Consider the following 21,721-nt stretch of genomic DNA (forward strand, 5'->3'; position numbering starts at 1 on the left):
GTGTAAGTCAAACAATCAACAAACTAACAATATTACTCACATTATTCAATCATTAGATCTACGCAAGACACTTGTGGTGGGTCCAATCAACAAGACAGCTATAATCAAGACCAAGAACCCAATTGAGGAGTCTTGCAACTTCATGTGTGCAATCAACTATGATGGCAAGATGTGGATTTCACAGCGAACGTCGACGAATGACGCCCATGACTTTGGCCTCTTTGTAAAGGATCTGGTCAAGAATGGTGCACTGTCAGCAAACAAATTCCTGATTATTGACAATTCACCAATTCATGGTGGCGCATATCTCCACGAGCTGTATCAGACAGTGGAGTCAGTTGGTGCCAAGCTAATCTTTTTGCCTAAGTATTCGCCAGAGCTAAACCCAATCGAGCTAGTGTTTGCCTTTGTCAAGAACAATCTRCGACATCGGCAAATTGACAACTTCCATTTGGCCATCATTGAAGCGTTCCAGCAAATAACATTGGAGTACACCAGGAATATTTACCGGCACTGTCTCCACCCTGGCGATAAAAAGAAAAATGATAAATAAATAGTTAAATGTGGATTCATGGCAATATGAATTTATTCAAATATTATTTATTAATTTATTATCAATTCATTCCATTCCACCAATCCAAAAGTGAACTTTCAAACTTCATAATTCAAAATTCAAAACTTTGTCACGAACTTGAATCAGGAGGACAATATCTCCCCCAAAAAACCAACTTGGATTTTTGGACTGGATTTTGGAATTTGACTTTTCAACAACTCGAGAACTGAATTTGCAACCCAAATTCAGCCGATCAACCCAGGTGCCAAAAACTTTTGAAATTCAAGTTTGAGACTTGGTGATCAATGTTGACTAAGAGGTGATGATGGTGGTTTGGGTGAGGGTGGGTTTGCAAACTAATATTTTAATCCCAACTCTAGCTAAAGTTATCAAACTCACTTTGCACAATTTAATTATTTAAACTCTCTCATTCTCTCATTCATTCAATCAATCAAACTCTTTTGTATAATAATAATAATACTAATATTATATATATTTACTTCATTTAATCACATATTTAACAAACATGTCTATGTATCCTCGTTTCCCAACTATTATGAGGTTGGTGTCTAGTACACCCACTGCATCAGTGTTTGAAAGGAATGGGATGAACTTTATTAATAATTATATTCCAAAGGGCTTCGGACCTGGTTTCAACATATGGATCAAGGACAGTCCGGGAATCCTGCCAGATAAGTTCCGTTTCTTCAACTTCCCATACTCAAATGAAGCCGAATTTATTCAACTTGTTGCCGCCAGTAATAGAAGTTGTGGATTTATCAAGATTGGTACAATGGTCCTTGTTATCAACATTGGTGCAATGTCTACAACCCCCTCCCCCGCCCTTTGCCAAGCCTTTGGAACTCTTGGATGCTCACAGATCTACCCTGCCGGTACCTCTGGAGCCACCAACTATTGTATGATTGGGTACAAAGGACAAGCACCAGGATCAGCCCAAGAGTCATTTGGTGATGGATCAACTGGTAATGTGACAGTGACCGGTACCTACCAGAACTTCTATGATTGTACCCGTGTCCTTGGATTCAGTTACAATGCTACAACAAGCAATCCTATTGGCAACTTGGATATCATGTTGGGCAACATTCCCATCTTACCAAACTCCTTCAAACCTTTGGGCGATGGAATCAATGTTGTCACTCTCAACAGTACTCTCTGTCTACAATACAAACAACAACAAATAACAAACTTCCCAACGATGAACTATGATGCCAATGTCTCCAAAGCCCTCGCCCAGTACATTGATTCCATTGCCAAGGGTACAGTAGTGATGATCGTTGCTCGTGGATTGAACCTATCCAAGACAAGTCTCAACTCTGATGCCATTCAGAGTCTTCAAAGATTGGGCAGTAAGTGCATCCTGAACTTCAAACAAAATGACTCAAACGATTGTTGGTTCATGTTTTTGAAGAAGGGCACTCCATCGATCTATACTGAGATGGCATTCAATCATTCATCACCATGCACTGCCTCAATCCATTACAACTTGATCAACAATGAGTTGATCACTCAGAATAAGACAGTGAGTGATGATGACATCAACATCTACGTTGCAACATCCAATCCCATATATGCTCCCATTGGTATTCAGAACTTCATCATCACAGTTGGAGGTGTGCCCGTCACATTCCAAAGCAATGCAGGTCTGCTGATGTGTGCAATCAGTGAGGTCGATGGCAAATTGTACTTTGCTCGTAACTATGATGTCAGAAGTACATCGGTCAATAGCACGCTTCAAATGATCGCTGACATCATGTCCATCTCAGTTGGTACACTGGTTGTCATCTGCACAGGAGTCCTAAGTCAAGACTTTGCCATCTCAGACAACCTTGCATTCGCAATGACCACATGTGGCAGCAAAGTGACGGTCAACCCAATGACCTCATCATCGTCATCTGCATTGATTGGGCGGAAGGGAGCACCATCAGGCTCAGTACCCGAGATCCTCTCATTCACAGGACCAGTCTCACTCTTATCAAACTTCAAGAGACAATTCAAACCTGTCAAGCCATACGTCCACATCAAGGCTGCATCCAATGCTGTATGTATCCACATTCGATCAACCAATCATTCATTCATTCGATCAATCTCTAACATAACCTCTCAATCAATCAATCAGACACCATCAGTTGCACCAGACCCTTCATACATCTTCACCAATGGACTACCTATCTCTGGTACTTTTGGACCTGGTTTGAATGTTGTGGCCATCAATCCAATCAACGGAACAGTGATATCTTCAAACAACTATGACACCACTGATGCCGCTTCCCAACCTCGACCAAGTGGCAAGTTCACCACTGATATCACTGCCCTGCCACAAGGTACCATCGTAGCCTTGTCCACACTTGGGTCTGCGGGTACCTACCTTGGCACTGCCCGAGACACCATCACCAACTACCTTGGTTCCAAGATGATGACATCTTTCACCTCCAATCAATCATATTGTATCGTCTCAACGGTTGGTCTCAACCTCACAGGTGATACGAGAGTGATGAGTGAGTGTATTGCGCCAACCAGTTCATACACATCATGTGACTTTCGATTCCCGTTGAAGTCACTCTACACAAACACTGGTCTGACCTTCTGTGTCACATCTGGACAACAGAGTCGCATCATGGTCAACAATCAATCGGCCCTGCCCACCACAACGAACGGAATCAACTTAGTCACGGTCGATCCCGTCAGCGGAGCCGCCAGTCCATACTATTTCAACACATCTGGATCGGTTGCACAATGGCAGGTGTTGTACAACTTCATCCAAGCACTCCCAGTTGGTCAGTTTGTCTTGATCTCTGTTCAACAATCGATGGGAACACCAACAACACCTCAATCCAAGCGATACCAGATGATGGCTTTGACAATGATTGGTGCATGTCAGTTTATCTGTGTTGGACCAGAGTCCACTTACTCTGTGATTGGCACTCGTGGAGCATGTCCTGGATCAGCATTCGAATCATTCAATGGCAAGAGTATCCAGGTGTGTGTTGGATCATGGGAGCCAAAGACACCGACATCATTGGTTGGCAGCTCTCAGTATGGAATGATGCCCTTTGAGGCACCAACCTTCGCCGTGCCTGGGTTGACCAACATGTATCAACACGAATCACCAATGGCAATCATCCCAAGCAACAAAGCATTTGGCAACATCTTCAGAGCTGAGCCAGCATACAATGGGACACTTCTTCACCCAGCTGGTCGTGTCACCAAGGCTCTCTTGGTGGGTTTGTCATACTACAACACAGTTGAACAACCCAGTCAAGGCATCGAGTTTCAAATCCAAGAACATGCTCGCGCGCTGGTCCAAGGTGGATATGTCTTGCCACAGAACATCCGTATGCTCACTGAGGGTTTGACAGAGGTCTCCAACGATGGAACATATGTCAACGGACCATCATGGCTGTGCATCAAGAATGAGATTATCAACTGGTTGGTGGCGGGCGCACAGGCTGGTGACACACTCTACTTTGTGTTCCTCGGTCGTGGCTTCTCGAGCGACACCTACCCATTTGGATTGGTCACCATGAACAAAGACTTCACTGCAGCCGACTACACCAATTTGACCATCGATGACTTCAAGTTCTGTTTCTCCTCACTGGCCGCTGGCGTCAACCTCACATTGTTGTTGGATTGCTCATACTCATCGGACATAGTGTCAACGTGGTCACCAGGCATCCTGACCCAGACCTCAGGACTGTTTGCCACATCCCCATACAACATACTCACGCCATCAACTCAACAATCGATTGGACTTACACCAATGGTCACTCGCATCCTCAAAGAGAGTGGATCAACTCAGTTGACTTATAATCAGATCATGACGCAAGTGCAGGCAGAGATGTATATTCGTGGAACACCGACGTTGCTCAATGGCGGAGATAAAGTGTTCTTGAGTAATACATCAACACTACAGATCCATCAACATCAATCAACATCTGGCGATGAGTACCAATACCGTTACACGACCGACACCAACACGTCGTACCCATGTATGAACATTCAACCTCGTTGGAACGTTTGGGGATTGGATAGTGGAGTTGGAGTCCCATTGTACCAGTTCTCAACCGATCATACTGGTGATGGATCGAGCAGATACTATTTGTCACTGAACAAACATGAACCTGATTGGACATTGATTGGTGTAGTCGGTCATGTGTCACCAGTGCAGACCACCAATTGCAACAAACCAATCCATCGATATAGTTGCAAATCATCAGTCAACAATGCCAACCTGTTTGCATTTGATTCAGAGGCACCTCGCACACATGGCCGAGGTAATCAAGTATGGGTGGACAATGGTGTTGTGTTCTACGCAATCGATCCTGCCCATTTGGAGACGGAGAAACCGATTGAATATCCTAGTGCGAGGATCACCTCAATGATGGGGTATTGCGATGATGAAGATGACAACTCTGATAGTACTGGAGATCAACATGATATGTCAGTGAATGAGAGTACTGATTCATCATCAATGGATACATCAGACGAAACAGATTCGTTTGTAGTTGGATCCGATTCAAACAACAACAATGATACCATTATGCATCAGGACAAGATTGAACAACTTCAGAGACAAATTGATGAGTTGAAGAGGTCTCTCCTTGCAGCAAATAATCCAATGAAGTAATAAACTTATCTTAAATATGTATTAATATCAAATTGGGGCCAACGGGGAGGAGAACATCGCTGAAGTTGAGTTTTCTTCAACTTTGAAACTCAAAAAAAAAATAAACCAAAAGAACTGCGCATGCCGAGAATCGAACTCGGATCGCTTCCGTGGCAGGGAAACATTCTACCATTGGACCACATGCGCTTGATGTTACTGGAAACAGTTTTCAACGGTTTTATACCCTAATTACTTTTTTAAATATATCATTCATAAAACTTCAATCAATAATTAAAGGATTTATTTTTCCATCAACTTATATTATTATTGTATTGATAAAAATAATAATGATAAATAGTTGAAATATCACCTCATTATTATTTGAGTGTGTTTGATTGGTGGTGGTTGTAGTCTTGATTATTTAGTGTTGTCTTACCACTCTCAGATTATGATTGTCATTATCCGACGATGTAGTTTGGACGTTAATGTCTCAATATTCATCTAATCATATATGTCATTGCCAACTATCGTGTTCCTTCATCAATCTATTAATCTTTGTCATTATATCAACACAAACAAAATTGTAGTTGAAATTATTTAATAATATATTTTAATAATAATGAGGAAATTGAATGTACAAGATAATAGAGAGTCGGAGAAGATATTCACATCATCGATCGATGTCTTGAAGAACCTATACAGCTCAAAGATACGTCCACTGGAAGTTCTAACAAAGTATGACTGGTAGTTGAATGGTATAAGATCAAGAATAAATAACAATACTAATAATCAATCAACTAGGTTCGGTGAGTTCCACTCGCCAACATTGACCGACAGTGATATAGAAGCAAAGCCAATGGTGCTGTTATTGGGTCAGTACTCAACTGGAAAGGTTTGTCATTATTTCATTCTTTCAACAATTCGATCATAGATAGATACTAATATTTGTTGTTATAATGTAAATAGACAACATTCATTCAATATCTCATTGAGAGAGACTTTCCTGGAAGTAACATAGGTCCTGAGCCAACGGTATGTAGAACATGTTGGTGAAGAGTATCTGGAAGAATTAGTAATGATCCTAACCATCCATCACATCAAAGACTGATCGATTCAATGCTGTTATGTATGGAGCTGATGATAGAGTCGTACCAGGTAACACCGCCTGTGTCCAAGAAGACAAACCATTCAAAGGATTGGAGAGATTCGGCACAGGCTTCATGGGCAAGTTCCAATGTTCATTGGTATGTTGTTGAACCAGATTGATTGAATGATTGAATGATTGTGATTACTAATTGAATGAATGAACGATCGAACTACACTAGTGCAATGCCCCATTGCTAGAGAAGATAAGCTTCATTGATACACCTGGTGTATTGAGTGGAGAGAAGCAAAGAATAGGTCGTGCATATGACTTCCCAAGCATTGTATCATGGTTCGCAGATCGTGCAGATATGATCTTGTTGTTGTTTGACGCTCATAAGTTGGATATCAGTGATGAGTTCAAGTCAGCCATTGAGCAGCTCAAGGGTCATGATGACAAGATAAAGATCGTGTTGAACAAGGCAGACAAGGTCAGCAGCCAACAACTACTACGTGTCTATGGTGCGTTGATGTGGTCGTTAGGCAAGGTCATCAAGACTCCCGAGGTGATGAGAGTCTACCTTGGATCATTCTGGAATGGCTCGCCACTCCAGAATCCAGACACCGAGAAGCTGCTTCACTCAGAGATGGTAGACCTTATCAAGGAGCTATTGGCACTCCCCAAGAATGCTGCCATTCGCAAGGTATGTTCATAGACCTCGGCCGGACATGATCAATCAATCGCTAACTCAACGACAACACTCACCTAGGTCAATGACTTGGTCAAGAGAGCAAGAGCAGCCAAGGTTCATTCACTTATTATGGGTCATTTGAAGAATGAGATGCCAAGTGTCTTTGGAAAGGACTCGAAGCAATCTGAGCTCATCAAGGGACTGGACAAGGAGTTCCAGAAGATTGCTCGCATTCATAACATACCGTTTGGTGACTTCCCTGACCCCGAGAAGTATAGAGGAATCCTTAAAGTCCATGACTTTACAAAGTTCCCCAAGGTCAATCCCAAGATGCTCAACATCTTGGACGAGGTGCTGGCCGTAGACTTCCCAGCACTACTTGAACGCTTCCCAGTGGATGGCGGACACAAGCCGACTCAATATGAGTTGAATCCATTCGCAATAGATGAGATGGAGGAAGCATTGAGATGGACCATCTGGGAGAACATCAACCTTCAATCCTACTTGCCCATATTCTACTCACTCAGTCCAGTCGAAGGCAAGGTCAATGGTGTAGCAGCCAAGCCACCCCTCCAACAATCAGGTCTTGCCAATGATATCTTGGCAAAGATCTGGCGACTAGCTGATATTGATAGGTATGTCAATCAATCATATCATATCATATCATCTCAGATCAATCATACTAACTTATAACTTTGTAATAGGGATGGTAAATTGGATGTTGATGAGTTCTGTCTGGCAATGCATTTGGTCAACACAAAGATTGATGGTATTGAGTTGCCAGAGTCACTTCCATCTTCATTGATCCCTCATTCGAAGCGTGGAGGATTCCAAATGGCCACCGAGATGAAGTCACTCAAGAAGAGTGGCTCGTTGTCCAACAGGAAGATGTCAGGAGGCAAGCTCAAGCCATGATGATCATCGTTCATTCAATGATGTGTTGTTGTCAATACAATAAAAGATCAATCAATCAATCAGTCAATCAGTCAATCAAGGAGCGAGGTGACAGTGTCATTATAGGTGGTTTATTGAGGAGAACAAAGCTTGGGACGCTATAGCTATTATTTAAACGTTTGGCTTGTCCTTCTTTCCACGGTAGATAGCAAGTAGAGCAACAGATGAGACCTTGACAATCTTGAATCTGACACCTGGAATATCTCCGACGGCGTGACCGGAACGACCGAAACCAGCAACCAAAACCTTGTCCTAATTATATGTTGAAGAGTAGTGATTGAGTTAGAACCCTTGTTGTTGTCTTTGTGCATGCTTCACATTCCATTGCTATGATGGTCGCGAAGGTGAAGCATTAACATCTAGATGTTGGCAATACATACGTTTTCTTGGATGTAGTTGAGACAACCGTCGTTGGGGACGAAGGCGGTAACCTTCTTACCGTTCTTCTTCAACTGGACTCTGACACACTTACGAATAGCAGAGTTAGGCTGCTTGGACTCAATACCCAGACGCTGAACAACGATACCAGAAGCATGGGAGGCACCTCCGAATGGGTTAGCCTTCAAGGCAGTGCCAAAATGAGCCTTCTTGTATGTCTTATCGTGCCATCTCTGGACACGACGATGGTTTCTGAGCTTTCTAGCTGTTCTCAATCCCTGTGGTTTACTATGTTGTTATGATGTGGATTAGATGTTTCATTTGTTAATACTCTATGTTAGATCAAGACAGGTATCCTTCGATCATTCATCATTCATCGTTGACAACTCAACATCGCGACCAATGTAGTCTTCTGGATGATTGAGATGTGATTGATCGATGGATTGATGATGATGAAGGATTGCTGGATGTCGATGGTGTATTGTAGCTGGATGATAGTTAGATGCATACCCCATTGTGATGTCGTCGTCTAAGATGCGGATGTAGAAGTGACTAAGTCTAACGAAGAACTCACGCACTCATACTTGCTCAATTCTCGCCTTCCTCCCACTCTCACACTCTTCAAAATCTTTATTTTTTTACAATTAAATTTGGATTAATCATCAAAACACACTAAATAATCAATGCCCGGGCATTTATTTCAACCTTCCACTCTTTTCAACTACAAACAACTATCTCTTTAACTCTTTGATTGAGATGACATATTAATAATAACTATATCAAATACAATATAACATGTATTATATCATTGAGAATGATTGTAAATGACGAGATAAATGATCTGACTTGAGATGAACTTGAAGAGTGTGTGGGTTTGTGGTGGACCGAACTCCACCAATTCGGTGGGTTAGTGAGAGCGAGGGGGTGAATGATATCATTTATCTCTTTCATTTCAATCTTTCTTTATTACTTGTATAAACATCATCCTCCTCACATGTATCATCAATATTAGGTCATAGTAGTAGCAGTAATAAACAAACGAACAAACAAACAATTATAACAGCAAAGACGACAACAACAAGAGTTGACCTGACCTGACTTGACCTTTCATTGATTGATTGATTGATTGAATCGATCACATCACATCACGTCACATCATATAATATAACATATATATAACGAATGGATATCAAGTTCATACATGTACTACTGGCAATGCTGCTGGTGTTTGCATTGTCAAGATATACTTTGATCGTCACATTGCCACCACATCGACTTAAACTTCAAGAACAACAACAACAACAACAACAAACGAATATACAGACATTGGTCGATGCGCACAAGGTCATAGAACATACAGAGAGATTGATAGAGATTGGCAACTCGAGATTCGTTTATGAGGAGAGCAGGAGTCTGGCACGCGAATATATAAAGACTAGACTCATGGAGTTTGGTCTGCCCGAGGACAATATCATTTGGAATCGATTCGAATGGGTGGAGCGATACGCAGTCGGCAAGAACATTACAACCACGACCTGGACAGGCATTAACATTGTAGTGTGGACAAACACTACGGCCCTGCCCGCCGCCCGTCCCATCCGTGTGATTGGCGCACACTATGACACACTGCACTGGGGCATCAACCGCACGTCTGGCGCACACGATAACTTGGCCGCCACCGGCCTGCTCATCGAGACGATTGGCATATTCTTCCAGACGCAGCAGGCGCTGCCCCTCGAGGAGCAGGCGCCATATATGTTCCTCTTTTTCGACCAGGAGGAGCCGGGCGCGCTGGGCTCCAAGTCATTCGTCGACCACCTGCGCATCAGCAAGAACCCACAACAGTATGCGTACTTTGTCGACATTGATGCGATCGGACATCGGCTGGCACCAGGTCCAATCTTGCAGACCTACCCCTACGAGCACCAGCACAAGACCCACTTCTCACCACGCTGGCTGGTCGATCATACACTGGCTTCAGCCTACCGTGTACGCCCCGATGGCATCTCGGTGGGCAATGCTCATCTTGGACTGTCCTTGCTATACCAAGCGCACCGCTACCATCTCCTGTCCATCCCATTCCTCAGTGATGACGGTCCGTTTGCATGGGCCGGCGTCCCAACCATCCTGCTCACCGACCTGGACATATTCTACGGCCACAATCCAGACATTCATTCTATAACCGACCAGCCGTCGAATCTGGACCCCGAATCATTGGCCGACACGTCAAAGATCCTTATGGAGTTCCTGCAATCGACCAACACTGATGCGGCCCTGCCCCCATCATCGACCAAGTCCACCGACATGCAGAATCCACTCAAGCGCTTCACACTTGGACTGATCGCCAGTCTGTTCGAGACCATCTTCTCTGGCCACCTTCAGTATCTTGCCATTGGCCCAGTATCCATCGGTTACTTTGAGTTACTGTCCTTAATTTACATTATGATTGCCTTCATGTATGTGTCGTGGCGTGTCAATCAGTTGGCCAGTGCACTCATACTAACTCAATCACAATCCAATCAATCAGATATTTCAACTCATTCCAAGCATATAGATCTGTAGTGTTACAGGCAGAGCGACTGCCTAGCCACAGACCAAGGTTGGACAATATATCAAAGAAGCGATTCACAGAGTATGGTGGTGGTGTGGCTGACTCTGACGACAAGGAGACGTTACAATCTCCATCATCAACGATTTACAAGAGACATAGCAATAACACCAACGATCAGAGCGCTGTCACAGGTGGAAACAGCGGCAACAGCACGCCAGAGCACAGGACAGAGTCACACGAGCCAATCACTGGCAATAATGTACACAGCGGTGTTAATAATCACCATCGACATCAGATATCAAGCGAACACTTCAGCGGCAACAAGAATGACCTGGATTTGGCATCGTTCAGAGGATATCGAGTCCTGTTCTTCCACCTCTTTGCGCTGTCATTCATCGCCCTCATCGACACAGTCTATGTCTTTGAACTGCTCTGTCTTTCGTTCGTCTCCCTGACGACCATCCACCTCCATCGCTTCAATATCAACCTGTTGACTGGATTCATCTCTGGCGTATTCTGTGCCAACTTCATTGTATGTTTGGAATGACTGGTCCAGACTGTTGGATACGAACTAACCTCATTCCTCCATTCATTCATACGACACAGTACAAGGACATTACTCAGATACTTAGATTAGGAAGGCGTGGCGCGGGCTATCTCGAGCTTAGACTGGCGCTGCTGATGGCAGCTTACATTGTACACACGATACTGGTCGTCATCTATGGTTATGACTTTGACAGGAAGAAGCTGAAGCTTAAAGAATATATCGCATTTGGAAAACAACAACAACTACAACAACAACTACAACAACAGAATCAACTAAAGAGCGCCGAGAAGACAACTTAAATGTTCGAGGCTTTGGAACATTATACATACACTTACAACCAGCCAACCAATCAACCAACCTAGTTAACTTGGGAGGTTACACTCAAACGAATACATAGTGCACACGATCGATCGAGAGGATATTTATTGGCAATCAATCATTCAGAAGGCTATTTACACTCATAGTTGCTTGCTTCTTCTTTGAATGCTGTTGAGGTTGTTGTTGCTGTTGCGGTTGTTGTTGTACTAGGGGAGGTGATGGCTGATCCCTGTACACAAACTTGATCTCATCCTGTTTGATTGATTGGTTGATTGGAGCTCGTTAGTGAATGGCCATGGATGAACAAATAATCTGGATGACTTACAATTATGGACGCGCTGTCCAGTCGTATCAGGAGCTCTTTGATTATGGGTAGGTTATAGTTGTTCAGATTATCCGCCCGTTGAAGCTCATCTTTGATGGCCACGGCCAACTGTGGAAGTAGTTGTGGCTGTTGATATATCAGTGCTACTTGGCGTACTCGCTCGCACTCCACGATGAGACTCTCCATTTTGAGTGGTGTGGCGCGACATAATCGCTGCACTTTGGTAAAGTCCGACTGCAGTGCCTCGGGCTTGACGAACGACATTACCATGCTGTTGGACGGATCCTTGTTGCTGGGCGTGGTGTTGTATGAGGGTGTTGGATTTGGTGGCGTCTGTGGCGCATCCTGGGCCATGTTGCCAATGGACACTACGTCCATCGTGGACAGGTCGATCTGCAGCAGGGCACCAGAGGCTGTCATCGTGGCCAAGGGACTGTTGGGCATGAATATAGACAATACGAGCACGGGCGTATCATTCTCGATTGCAGACACCAGCATGCCATACCATGGCACAGGGTCAGCATTGAGCGTGACAATTGCCGTCGTCTTGAGGGCACGCATACAGTAGTGAAGTACGGAGCATAGAGGAGGGAGTGTATCCGATACCAATGGGACGACCACGTGACGCGACAATGTGGGCAGATCCGATGCCTGTCGATTGGGTATGAATCCAAGCAATGTGAGCACGCTTGGGAACGAAGCCAAACCTTCCAGGCGGTCTCTAACAAACTCAAACAATGTAAACACCGAAGGATAGAGTGTAATTGGTGATGTCAAGTGTCCAAACGTAAGTAGGCCCTTGTAGAATGAGTCTGATTGAGTGATGTTAGTCAAGTGATTGATTGATTGAGTGAGGAAAGCGGACGACTGACTTACAATGACGTGTAACGATTGAGTTGAGGGTGTCTAGCAGGGACGTGCGGATGTTGGTCGATGGTGATTGTTTGATGATGTACATTGTGCATTTGATGTTGTTGAGTGTGCCATTGGTGGATGACGATGTGGATGAGACGGTTGAGGACGCTGCTGTCAAGGTCGGCATCGATGGATGCTCATGTGAGTGATTGGTGCATATCGAGATGAAGTGAAGATGATGTAGGAAGGGGAAGTGTAGACGCGCCAGACTTGGTGTGTTGTTGAGTGATGTACAGGCATCGGTGAACACCAACACCTCGACAAGATGATCGCTACCATATCGTTGCAATGTTATTGATATTGCGTGCTCGAGGGCACCTGTGAGATTGGTCGTGTCGCGCAGACTGATGTCGATGACGGCCTGTTTGAGTAGTTGAAGGTCGCGAGTGAATGGCACGACAGAGGCCACTGTCGATGAGTATGCTATCAATGCAATCGAGTCCAGTATGAATGGTCCATTCTTCTCAATCAATTGTATGAAGCCCAATACAGACGATCTCATCAAATCCTTGAATGTGATCATCTCACTATCTGATGATGTTGATGCTGCTGCTGAGCCAGTCTCTGTTGTCGTCGACACATCAGGTGATGCATTACAATGTATCGACTTGGCCATCGACATTGACACATCTAATAATATAATTGTAGGCATTCTCTCAGTTTGATTGATTGATTGATTAGTTGGTTGAATGAACGAATGAATGAATGAATGAATGATTGATTGGTCGAATGAATGAGTGAATGAGTGTGAACAATCATGTGAAGTTCAAAGAAGGTCGTAGTCTTGACAAGACGAGTAGAGTAATAATAATAATTGTTGTTGTCCTAGGACACACAAAGATGGACAATGAACAGACATGATCCGGATCAACCAGGGTTCTTCGACATCATCAACGAATTGATTCCTTGCGATGAAAGAGTCGGACCATTCATGAACTGATGAATTGGTCTGGTCAACCCCCTACCTTCATTCATCCATGCCATCTCCACCCTTTCAACCAAACACACAACACCATCACTTTGAATAATAATAATAATAATAAAATCAATTTGACTCAACAAGTTCATTCATTCTTTCATTCACACACATACTCTCACACACTAAACACTAACTCAACACTTTCTATATTATTAATAACTATTTATCTCTATCTATCTGTACATAGACGTCTCAATATTTATAAATTATATATACAAGTAATAACACCACATAGTAATATCATCTACTTTACACTTTCAACAACATCAACAACATCAACAACAGCAACAGTAAAAGAACAACAACAAGATAATATGTCAATGCTTACATCTTTGCAACAAAGTATTCACAAAGCTTATGTGAAGACTGTTGAGAAGGTTACACCAACACTCGCAACCTCAAAGTTCTTGGACGAAGGTGTTCTCACTCCAGAGGAGTTTGTTCAAGCTGGTGACCTCCTAGCTCACAAGTGTCCAACATGGACCTGGTATGTACTCGACTATCATTCACTCACTCAATCAATCAATCACTAACATGACCAATATACTTTATAGGGAGTCTGGTGATCCTTCAAGAAACGTAGCATACCTCCCAAAGGACAAGCAGTTCCTTTTGACGAGGAATGTGCCTTGCTACTCACGTGTTAGATCACTGGAGAATGAATCAAAGGCTTCAAAGTCTGATATATTTACGATTGAGGGCGCAGGTGACAATGAGGAGTGGGTCGCTCCACACTCAGGGCCAGTCTCTGAGGCCATCGAGCAGGAGGTCCTCCAGAAGGATATGTCTGCACTAAAGATACAACCAGCAGCTCCAAAGCCACAACAACAGCAGCAGCAGCAGGATGACGATGAAGACGAGGATGAGGATGGAGATATCCCAGATATGGAAGATTTCCAAGACGACAATCTGATCGAGGATGATCCTGTAAGTAGTTGGTTGATTGATTGATTGAGTGGAGTGAGTGAGTGATCATAACAACTAATCAAACAAATGAATATAGTCAACTCTATCCAAAACAAACAACACATCACAATCATCGAGTACATCTACAACAACCAACAGCAGCAACACAAGCAACAATGTATCTATAGAAAACACAACGTCAACTGATGACGACAACATATTACGTACTCGTACCTATGATATAAGCATCACCTACGATAAATACTATCAGACGCCCAGGGTCTGGCTGTTTGGATACGACGAGAACAGGAAACCATTGAAGGTATGTCATGTCCTTAGTTGATTGGAAGCGAACAGCATCCTAACACATACACCAGCCCGAGGAAATATTCGAAGATATCTCTGAGGACCATGCTCACAAGACAGTGACAATCGATTCACATCCACATCTTGGCATCAGCTTTGCCTACATTCATCCATGCAGACATGCATCGGTAATGAAGAAGCTGATCACTAAGCAGTCAGAGAATGGCAAGGAGCCAAGAGTTGACCAATATCTCTTCCTGTTCCTCAAGTTCATCTCTGTCGTCATCCCAACCATCGAGTATGACTTTACATTGGAGTTTGATACCTAAAGTCAATATGTTCTCCAACATTCAACAACGTCAACAACAATACACACAGTAGTGGTAGTAGCAGTAGCAGTAGCAATAGCAATAACATACACAAGCAACAGGCCTCTTCTTCTTCCTCTCCATCTCCATCTCCATCTCCACTCCTCCCTCCTCTCCTTCTCTTATTCCATTCTCTCTTCTCTCTATCCCTATACTCTATCAATCAACAGACGTCGGCAACAGCAACATGAATGGACACATTATCAACAACATTCATATCTGTACTGAGCAATAACCAACCTCATAAATAAACTCAATCACATCTCTCCATCCATCACAATGTCCTGTCCATCATTCATTCAATGTCATTGATTCACTGTTTTCATAAAGTTTGAACTCACTCTGATGTCACACACTTTCATCACTCGGTTTTCGACAGTGACTTGCTACTCATTCAATCAATCAACCAATCAATCAATCAATCGTATAGATATATACTAACACATCGACAACAATGTCAATATATTGCTGCAAAGTGTGTAGCAATCAACTGTTCAAGGCAAGTGCCATTGTACAGTCATCTGAGTTGTCAGATAACACTGCCTACAAGTTCTTTGATTCGCTCATCGTCGACAGCTGTACATTCACAGAGGAGCACTCCTTTGGTATGATCACAGTGACCATCACATGTAAAGGAGTATGTAATAGTAGTCGTACATCATTCATTCATTCATTCATTCATTCATTCATTCATTCACTTACTTATTGATCACAACAACAACAATAGTGCTATGAAGCAATTGGAGAGACTACAACAAGTGATGGAAAGGAGATATTCTCAGTGATGACTAGCGCGATAAAGGAGGTTGATGATGTAGATGTGGATAAATACGAAACTACATCTACCTATATCCTATCACAACAGATAGATGAACAACTTAGAGAGAGATATAGAAAGGTGTTCAATGTGCAGCCAGAGGAGGACAACGCCGCCAAAGTACAATCACCATCAACACAAGATAATAAGGCCGATCCCAACAACCCAGCAGCAGCAGCAGCAGCATCAGCATCATCTCAGAAGAAACGACCAACACCACAACAAATACAACTTATGCGCAAGGCTGCGATGGCAAGAAGAGGTGCTCGCGGAGGCTCCCGTGGAGGAGCTCCAGGAGCACCCCCCGTAGAGCGTGATGGTGCTCCATCAGACCGCGATGGTACTATTGTATCCCGAGGCCGTGGTGGACGTGGAGGCCGTGGTGGTAGAGGTCGCGGAGGCTCTCGTGGTGGCCGTGGCGGAGCCCCTCGTGGAGGCGCCCCTCGTGGACGTGGTGGAGCACCCCGTGGCGGAGCTCGTGGTGGACAACAAATACAGCAGGCAGCTGCTCCACAAAGAAGACCAAAGAAGAGTGCGTCTTCATCGTCCAAGGATAACCTAGAGGCGACCATTCGCAAATATGTCAGCATCGACCTCCTCTTTGCCGGCTTCATCAGCTTCATTTCGCTCAGATTCGTTGGTACTGCCGTCTACAAGACGCTCAGGACGCTCAGGTACATCAGGTGAGCGCACAGTCATTGATCATGCGTTGTTGGTAGTACAACTATTAAACGATAATATATTTTATACATTAAGGAATGATTGACCAATTAATCAATCTTTCTTCTTGTTCTTGTCTTGTTGTTGTTGCTCCAACGAGTATCGCCATCCACGGGGATTCAACACCATCCTGTCCAGACGCCAGCCTGCCGACTTTAACAGCTGCTTAAACTGGTGATCCTTGATGATTGTGGCCAGTCGATTCGACTCCAGATCGCCAAGATTGGCACTATTGACAGCTGCCAGGCCTAGGAAGTAGGCCTCTATGATGTCCTTTGGCTTGGCCAACTCGGACAATGCGATGAATACATGTCTGTGACTATCATTGAAGTTGGCCCATATCCTGTAATGATCATTGCCATAGTTTGGAAGATTGATCAACTCGTTGCTCCAACGTTTCTTGTGTTCAATGACGTTGGCCAGTGAGCATCCGAGTTCAATGGGGGCATCCCTTGTGCGCAACAATACGTTCTCCTTGGCACCAATCTGGTTGGGCGAAGAGATTGCGCCATTCTTGTTTATAAAGTCGCGGTGGATGAGATGGGCACGGTAGCGATTGATTGATGATAGTCTGATGTTGGACACAGCACGGTAATTGCAAAGGATGTGTAGCATTGTGAACAATAAGAACGCTGCCCATGTGATCAGTGTCGCAAAGGAGTCGTTGCCATCAGGGATCGATGAGGAGAGAAGTGCACCAAGCATCATGCCGATAAGTGCTGTGGCTGTCTCTTGTGAGCCGTCCTTTGCCGACACGTCTGCAAGGTTGTCGCGCTTGGCAAAGTGTTGTGTGAGACTGGCCTTGGTGCAACCACCGGCCACGCCACATAGAGACTTGCATACAAGGCCCGCACAGGATAGGGGCAGGAAGAGCGTGGGCGAGAGCGGAGACAGCATCTCCAGGGTCATTCCAGCGTCGTTGAGTATGTCTGCGGCGAATCGCCATGTCTTGGCATTGCAGTCCAGCTCGGTTCCCTTTTGCCATGCGAACCAAATACGTCCAATCATGCCAGCGCCATCTCTTATGACCCATTGTAGGGCAGCGGATGACACGGTAGCGGTAGCATTGCCAACACCATAGCCGCGTAGGATTGCGCGTGTTGACAGCACACCAGTGAGCGAGGAGCAGAGTGCCTGCATCGTATCCCAGAATTGATAGGCAAAGTAGTCTTCGGTGACACTGTCCGGGTAGCCCGATGGCATGAACATTGACTGCAACAACTCCATCAATGAGCTATGCTTCCTTGACTGTTGATTCAGCGACAGACAATCTGCATAGTCGCCATCAGTGGCGACCAAATACTTGTTGATGATAACATCACTTTCATATCTCTCTGTTAAATGATTGAATGCCTGTTCCAATGTGGCCTTCTTATTATCTCTTTGTTGTTGTATTTGTTGTTTGTACATGTTTGAGTGAATGATGAGTAGAGGGTGAACTTCACACTAATACATCTTTGTTGGATCAGAATGAACCTACCCATAAAAGGTAATAATAAATACACATAATGTGTTGTCTTTATTTGTTCGAAAACAAGGTTGTTGTTGTCACAACCATAATATATATATAGATAGACATACAGATAGACAGACAGATAAACAAACATTGAATAGAGTTATAACCTAGTCTTTACCTTGACAACTTCCAATTGTTTAGGTACTTCCTTCATACATTGGGTTGTTACCAGAGGCTGGGTTCTGAGTGTAGAGTGGGTTGCTGTTGAGCGAGGTGACCTTGTTCTCACGAGAGTTCTTCCAATAGTCATATCCCTTCTTTCCACCGAACACAGCAATGGCAGCGGCGACGGCAGCGGCCACAACAATACCAGCAATCACACCGGTGGAGATGACAGCAGCCTTGTTACAGCCGAATGGCAATGGTGAGTAGTCGTGGAACTCGCACTTCTGTGTCTCGTTGTTGCAGACACCGTATTGGCAATCAGGGTTGGATGGAATACAGGTCTTGGCAAAGGTGATACATCCGAGACGCGGATCACAGAGGACATCTTGACAGAAGTCTGTTGGCTGAGTGCATGTCCTGTTGGCGAGACCACATCCACCTGTAGTTGAACAGATACCAACTTGGCAGAAACCGAGGTCTGGACACACGGTGGCGTTGTGAGCACATCCATCCAATGGATCACAAGTGTCATCAGTGCAAGGGTTGCCATCATCACAAGAGGTTGGAAGGTACGAGCATGTGCCATTAGTGCATACTCCAATGTTGCAGACATTGCCATTGTTGCATTGGGAGGCAGTGTCAGTGCAGCCACCTGCAGCCTTGGAGCATGTCTGGCATCCACTGCAAGACTTTGGTGTGTGGCTGATCACTCCAGTCACTGGATCACAAGTGTCATCAGTGCATGGATCGTTGTCGTTGGTGTCAACGTCGGTGTAGGCACACTTGCCAGATTTGGTGTCACAGTTGGCAACCTTGCACTTTGGTGTCTTGGTTGGATCACAACATCCACACTCAGTGCTGTTGAGCAACTTGGTCTGGCATCCTGCACTTGCATCACAGGAGTAGATTGTGCATGGTGCTGGTCCAGCCTGTGGGATACAGGTCTTTGGCTTGCTGATACATCCTTTGGTATTGTCACATGAGTAGTCAGTGCAGATTGGGTCGGTACCATTGCAGTTCACTGGAGTGGTGTCACAGTTCTGGGTCTTTGGGTTGCAGACAACGGTTGTGCAGGCGTCTGGAGCAACACATTTGGGCCTGTACTGGCAACCTCCGAGCGAGACGTCACACTTGTCCAACACCTTGCAGTTGAGAGCTGGACAGGTCTTGTCTGAGGTCTTCTTGCAAGTACCACCAACACAACCATAGTTGTAGCAAGTGCTGTTCTGAGTGCAAGTCATTGGAGTATGGGTGCAGAATGTCTTCCAGTTGGACGAGGTAATACCTGGAGTCTTAACGGATGGACACTTGTCAATGGTGCATGGATCGCGGTCGTTACAATGGGAGGCAGCGTTACAACATGAAGTTCCATCACCGTTGCAGACACCGCAGTAGTCAATGTAAAGACACTTGACAGCAAGGTTGGTGTCAATCCTTATTGTGGAGGTGGAGGTATGTCTCTCACAATAGTAGAAGTCAAAGGCATATGTGTTACCCTATTAGTTGATAGAGGTTTGTCAATATTTGATTGATTGATCAATAAGGTTAGAAACTTACAGGAGTTAGGTCAAGATCCCTAAGAGTGATGTTCTGAGATTCGGCAGCATGGATACCACCAAGGTCGACAACAAGCTTGTTGTCAATGAACACCCAAACATCATCATCACCTCTGAAGTTGAATACCTCGTTTCCCTAAATAATTGATTGAAATATTAATGGTTAGTATGACTCGTCGAACAATCACAAATATTGCAATGAATGAATGGAAAATACATACGACGAATGTGAAGTATGAGTTCATCTTCATACAGAAATGGAAGTTGTGATATTCTCCATTTCTATCGGTCCATCGTTGATAGTCTGAATTCTCATCGAATCCCTTATAGTCCAATGGGAAGAACACTTGGTTATCGACTTGGTAGATACCAGATGAACCGGACTGGGTGAAGGTGAGGTTGTAGTTCACAAACTCGGTGATACCTGGCTCGTTGGTAAAGAAGTAGGCAAACTTGGAGCGATCGACAATGAGAGCGTTAGGAGAGACGAATTTGTTCAAGGTTGGGATCTTGGTGATAGGGTTCAAATTCTCATTCACAATCTCATAGGTCAGTCCACCATAGACGGAAATATCCGGTTCAAAGTTTGAATTATAATCAGGATACTGATCAAACATTGACACCGAGATGGTGAATGATTCTATATTTGTTTGAATTAAATTAAAGAATAAAAGAATAATTGATTATGTTAGGATTTTATTATTTGATACATCCTCGAGGATATATGGATGGATTGATGGATACATACTTGGACGTTGTCCTTGGACTTTGAATAAAATGCCAAGTAATAAAATACATAAAGTTAATGATTTAATATTATACATTGTGGTTGTTATTATTTTTATGATTGAATATAACTATAATTATAACAAGAATAGGAGGAAGAAAAGTTTAAGTTTATAATGACTTTAAGGTTACCTATTAAACAGTTACCAATCAACAACGACACAACAACAAACAAAACATAATCTCGATATTATCCATCGGCTATTCCAGGTGAATGCCACCTAAGTGGAGTTTGACGGTGATAATCACCTGGGTGGAATGAAGGAAAGAAAGAAGTGAGCCACATCACCACCATTCGTTTAATGAATGATCATCCATGTATCCTATTAACCAATTGGGGCAATGTCAAACCCACTTTAGAATGATTACAAGGACTAACTTGAAGGAGGGAGTGGATCATTCATTTAAACTGAGTCTATCGACAATGGTCCAAGTGAACCACATCGATCGAAACTCGCGTTCCTGTCCAGAAAGTGCCGAAATACTAAGCTTTGATTAATCCACAACTCGCATGTCGTCCTCAAGATGCAAGTATTCTCGGCAACTGGTCAACCCTTGAGATCTCCCTCGGGTCAATCCCCCCTTTTTCGGAAGAAGGCCTCCAAAATGCACTTCGTTTGCAGGATGATGTATTGGTTTATTCATCCAACATGGTCATCCTCCTCAACAACAGGATATCTATGTTTAGCCAAACAGATTATTTGTAAGTCGGCAATAATCAT

General features: G+C 43.9%; 9 protein-coding genes across 9 annotated transcripts; 6 read left to right on the forward strand and 3 right to left on the reverse strand.

Moving 5' to 3' along the window:
* Positions 1 to 16: 16 nt before the first annotated feature.
* On the forward strand, positions 17 to 547 carry SAMD00019534_031430 (hypothetical protein; the record flags this gene model as incomplete). The annotated part of the gene is made up of 1 exon (XM_012901276.1): positions 17 to 547. A coding segment is annotated over one exon (531 nt), but the record flags the coding sequence as incomplete, so codon positions are not given.
* A 562-nt stretch (positions 548 to 1,109) lies between these two features.
* SAMD00019534_031440 (hypothetical protein) lies at positions 1,110 to 5,198 on the forward strand (the record flags this gene model as incomplete). The annotated part of the gene is made up of 2 exons (XM_012901277.1): positions 1,110 to 2,612; positions 2,691 to 5,198. The coding sequence occupies 2 exons, from the start codon at positions 1,110 to 1,112 to the stop codon at positions 5,196 to 5,198; spliced, it is 4,011 nt and encodes a 1,336-aa protein (XP_012756731.1).
* A 583-nt stretch (positions 5,199 to 5,781) lies between these two features.
* Positions 5,782 to 7,861, forward strand: SAMD00019534_031450 (hypothetical protein; the record flags this gene model as incomplete). The annotated part of the gene is made up of 6 exons (XM_012901278.1): positions 5,782 to 5,912; positions 5,979 to 6,069; positions 6,266 to 6,421; positions 6,503 to 6,964; positions 7,031 to 7,587; positions 7,657 to 7,861. Coding segments are annotated over 6 exons (1,602 nt in total), but the record flags the coding sequence as incomplete, so codon positions are not given.
* A 156-nt stretch (positions 7,862 to 8,017) lies between these two features.
* Positions 8,018 to 8,866, reverse strand: SAMD00019534_031460 (hypothetical protein; the record flags this gene model as incomplete). Its single annotated transcript, XM_012901279.1, has 3 exons — positions 8,018 to 8,158; positions 8,287 to 8,572; positions 8,859 to 8,866. 3 exons carry the CDS (start codon positions 8,864 to 8,866, stop codon positions 8,018 to 8,020), a joined length of 435 nt encoding a protein of 144 aa, XP_012756733.1.
* Positions 8,867 to 9,466: 600 nt separating this feature from the next.
* SAMD00019534_031470 (hypothetical protein) lies at positions 9,467 to 11,681 on the forward strand (the record flags this gene model as incomplete). The annotated part of the gene is made up of 3 exons (XM_012901280.1): positions 9,467 to 10,740; positions 10,812 to 11,367; positions 11,442 to 11,681. 3 exons carry the CDS (start codon positions 9,467 to 9,469, stop codon positions 11,679 to 11,681), a joined length of 2,070 nt encoding a protein of 689 aa, XP_012756734.1.
* Positions 11,682 to 11,814: 133 nt separating this feature from the next.
* On the reverse strand, positions 11,815 to 13,562 carry SAMD00019534_031480 (hypothetical protein; the record flags this gene model as incomplete). The annotated part of the gene is made up of 3 exons (XM_012901281.1): positions 11,815 to 11,952; positions 12,026 to 12,837; positions 12,902 to 13,562. 3 exons carry the CDS (start codon positions 13,560 to 13,562, stop codon positions 11,815 to 11,817), a joined length of 1,611 nt encoding a protein of 536 aa, XP_012756735.1.
* Positions 13,563 to 14,233: 671 nt separating this feature from the next.
* Positions 14,234 to 15,724, forward strand: SAMD00019534_031490 (hypothetical protein; the record flags this gene model as incomplete). Its single annotated transcript, XM_012901282.1, has 3 exons — positions 14,234 to 14,406; positions 14,474 to 14,804; positions 15,500 to 15,724. Coding segments are annotated over 3 exons (729 nt in total), but the record flags the coding sequence as incomplete, so codon positions are not given.
* Positions 15,725 to 15,953: 229 nt separating this feature from the next.
* On the forward strand, positions 15,954 to 17,003 carry SAMD00019534_031500 (hypothetical protein; the record flags this gene model as incomplete). Its single annotated transcript, XM_012901283.1, has 2 exons — positions 15,954 to 16,136; positions 16,227 to 17,003. 2 exons carry the CDS (start codon positions 15,954 to 15,956, stop codon positions 17,001 to 17,003), a joined length of 960 nt encoding a protein of 319 aa, XP_012756737.1.
* Positions 17,004 to 17,090: 87 nt separating this feature from the next.
* On the reverse strand, positions 17,091 to 20,830 carry SAMD00019534_031510 (hypothetical protein; the record flags this gene model as incomplete). The annotated part of the gene is made up of 4 exons (XM_012901284.1): positions 17,091 to 18,417; positions 18,709 to 20,153; positions 20,215 to 20,349; positions 20,435 to 20,830. The coding sequence occupies 4 exons, from the start codon at positions 20,828 to 20,830 to the stop codon at positions 17,091 to 17,093; spliced, it is 3,303 nt and encodes a 1,100-aa protein (XP_012756738.1).
* Between the last annotated feature and the right edge of the window lie 891 nt (positions 20,831 to 21,721).

The sequence above is a fragment of the Acytostelium subglobosum genome (genome assembly GCF_000787575.1).
Source record: "Acytostelium subglobosum LB1 DNA, scaffold: scaffold5, whole genome shotgun sequence".
Lineage (NCBI taxonomy): Eukaryota > Evosea > Eumycetozoa > Acytosteliales > Acytosteliaceae > Acytostelium > Acytostelium subglobosum.